Below are 2,602 nucleotides of genomic sequence, written 5' to 3'. Positions count from 1 at the left end.
AGAGAGAGAGAGTAACCCATCCTGATAAAGTACAGACTGTGAGCCTGGCCTCAGGAGGCCCTTCTCTTCTTGGGGTTTCTTCTGCCAGTTGGTGTCTTCCATCCTCAAGGAGCACTCAGGAAATTGTAGTTAAGACCTCACTAGATATACAAACTCTGTTTCTTCACAGCATTTATGCTGGCTCTGGACAGGTGTGAAAAAGGAGGTCCAGAGCTTCATTGGAAAGAGCCGCGGGGGCGGGGGGACGACTGGGGATTAGAGGGCACTTAGAAGAGTGCTTCCCAGCATTCTTTACCGGGAAGCCGTAGGAATAGCTCATCATCCTTTTCTTAGTAGTCATATAAGGGTTCTTAGACGTTCAAAGATGTACAGCCAAGCACAATTCATCCCAGTGAACCACGTGGCCCTGATCAATACCAAACCCTGGTCCTCTGCCAACACCTCATTCAGTTTGGCCCTGATCAATACCAAACCCTGGTCCTCTGCCAACACCTCATTCAGTTTCTACAAGGTCTGACTGGGGCTAACATACCTCGGTCACCTTTTTTTCCCCTTGAACCTTGTTTTCCTGGATCTCCGATGATGATTCCTGGTATTCCCTTTTCCCCTTTGGGACCAGGCAGGCCAGCAGGCCCAGGAACACCGGTGATGCTGGCTCCTAGGAAGAGATGCAGAGGGAGGGGACAGAGCTCAGAGGGGAGAGAGCCCTTAGGTTGTCATAGTTGACTACCCTGTGGCCTGGAAGGAAAGCTCATTCCCACAGAAAGACAAAACATCCTATTTCCCCCTCAAATTAAGAACCTCCAATTGAAGACTGGTGAGGAGAACCAGGATATGGGATATGCTACAGTCATGGCTGACTTCTTCCAGGCATCTGGAAGAGCTTTATGTTCTTAAACTTGACCTTCAGGGCTTTTCTTACCTGGAGTGCCATGGGTACCCTTGGTACCTGGAAGTCCGTTCAGTCCATGTAAACCAGGAGGTCCAGAGAATCCTGAGGATAGAAAACATCAGAAAAGACTCCAGCCATCTTTATCTTATTGAGGCATTACTCATTACTCTATGGAAGAATAGACAGTTTCTAGCGTACACCTTGCACCTTTGGTTTTTATGATTCTTATAAGGACCACTGCAGCTTTAAGATTAATATGACAGCTAATTAGCTGTTAGGGTTTGGATCTAAAGTGTCTCCCAAAGGCCCAAGTGTCGAAGGAGGCAGAGCCTTTAGGAAATCAATAGACTACAATGATTCCAACTTTAGAAATGTATTCATTCAATGTGACTCAAAACTTAACTAAGTTACTGAGTGGACAAGAACTTTCATGAAGTGGGGCCTAATTGGAGGAGGTAACTAACTGGAGGCATGGCAGGAATGGGTCTATTTTGTTCTGGCATTGACTCTTTCTGCTTCTTGATCACCATGAGGTGAGCAGCTTGATTCTGCAATGCACTCCGTAGCATGATATTCTTCCTTACCAAAGTCTAGCTATAGTCAAACCGCATGACACCTGGGAACTAAAACATCTAAAATCAAGAGCCCAAATCAATAGGTCCTTCCACCTGTCTTGTTTTTGTTTGTTCGAGTGACAGTCTCGTGTATCCCAGGATGCTTGTAACTCTCTACGTAACTGAGCATGACCTTTGACTTCCCATCTTCTTGCATCCACAACTTGAGTGCAGAGATTATAGGTGTGTGGCACCACTCTGGTTTCTGCAGTGCTGAGGATTGAACCTAGAGCTTTGTATACGCTGGGCAAGCACTCTACCAACTGAGCTACCCCCAGTGGGTATTTTTAACAGAATGTGGGAGTAGCAATACCGGCACCTTGAGCTGTCTTCTCCCAGAAATTGGCTCTAGAAAATTAGAGCAAAGAAAGATAACACATGCTAGGCAATAACTTTTTGCTATGGCTTCATATAGTAGTTAAGTTGCTCATTTCTGTCATCAGATACTTGACACGGGCAGCTTAAAAAGAGAAAGTTTATTTTGGCTGGCAATTTGAGGGTGCCTTCTATCATGCTGAATAAGACTTGGCAGCAGGAACTTGAGGCAAATGGTTATATTGCATCCATAATCATGAAGTAGATGATAATAAACGCGGGTTCTCTGCTCACTTTCACCTGTTTTATTCAGTCCAGGATTCCAGCCAATGGAATGGAACTTCCTATAGTTAAGGTGCATCTAACCACCTCCATTAACTCAAATCTAGATCATTCCTTACAGCCATGTCCAGAGGCTAACCTAATCTACATTGTCCCTTAAAAGGTGTCCCCAAAGCTTGTCTCCTAGCTGATTCTAGATCTTACCAAGTTAACACTATTAACCATTTCACTTGGATATGGTTTTATTGTTTTCCCCAAGGTCTGTATTGTGATATAATGAGAGCTGGTGGGATCTTTAAGAAGTAAGGTTTAGTGAAAGTTGGCTTTGACCCTGGGACTCTCCACAAAGGAATAAGGTAGTTCTTATAGACCCTGAGTTCTCACAATTGTGAATTGCTACAGAAGAAGAATACGACTAGCCCTACCCCTCACTCTGGCCTCCTATTGAATTGTGATTCTCTCTCTCTCTCTCTCTCTCTCTCTCTCTCTCTCTCTCTCT

The 2,602-nt window shown here is 44.7% G+C and overlaps 1 protein-coding gene across 1 annotated transcript in view; it reads right to left on the bottom strand.

The window, feature by feature from the left end:
* Col4a6 (collagen type IV alpha 6 chain) overlaps window positions 1-2,602 on the bottom strand; it is a 329,947-nt gene that overhangs the window by 12,473 nt on the left and 314,872 nt on the right. Inside the window, exons 36-37 of the mRNA XM_005367340.2 lie at window positions 923-994; window positions 533-658 (exon numbers count right to left, since the gene is read on the bottom strand). Coding sequence (XP_005367397.1) covers window positions 533-658; window positions 923-994 — 198 coding nt within the window. The remainder of the gene's footprint in view (window positions 1-532; window positions 659-922; window positions 995-2,602) is intronic.

This window comes from Microtus ochrogaster, unplaced genomic scaffold, assembly GCF_000317375.1.
Source record: "Microtus ochrogaster isolate Prairie Vole_2 unplaced genomic scaffold, MicOch1.0 UNK17, whole genome shotgun sequence".
NCBI classification, from domain to species: Eukaryota; Metazoa; Chordata; class Mammalia; order Rodentia; family Cricetidae; genus Microtus; species Microtus ochrogaster.
Note: the sequence above shows the minus strand (reverse complement) of the source record. Positions and strands in the feature narration are given on the sequence as shown.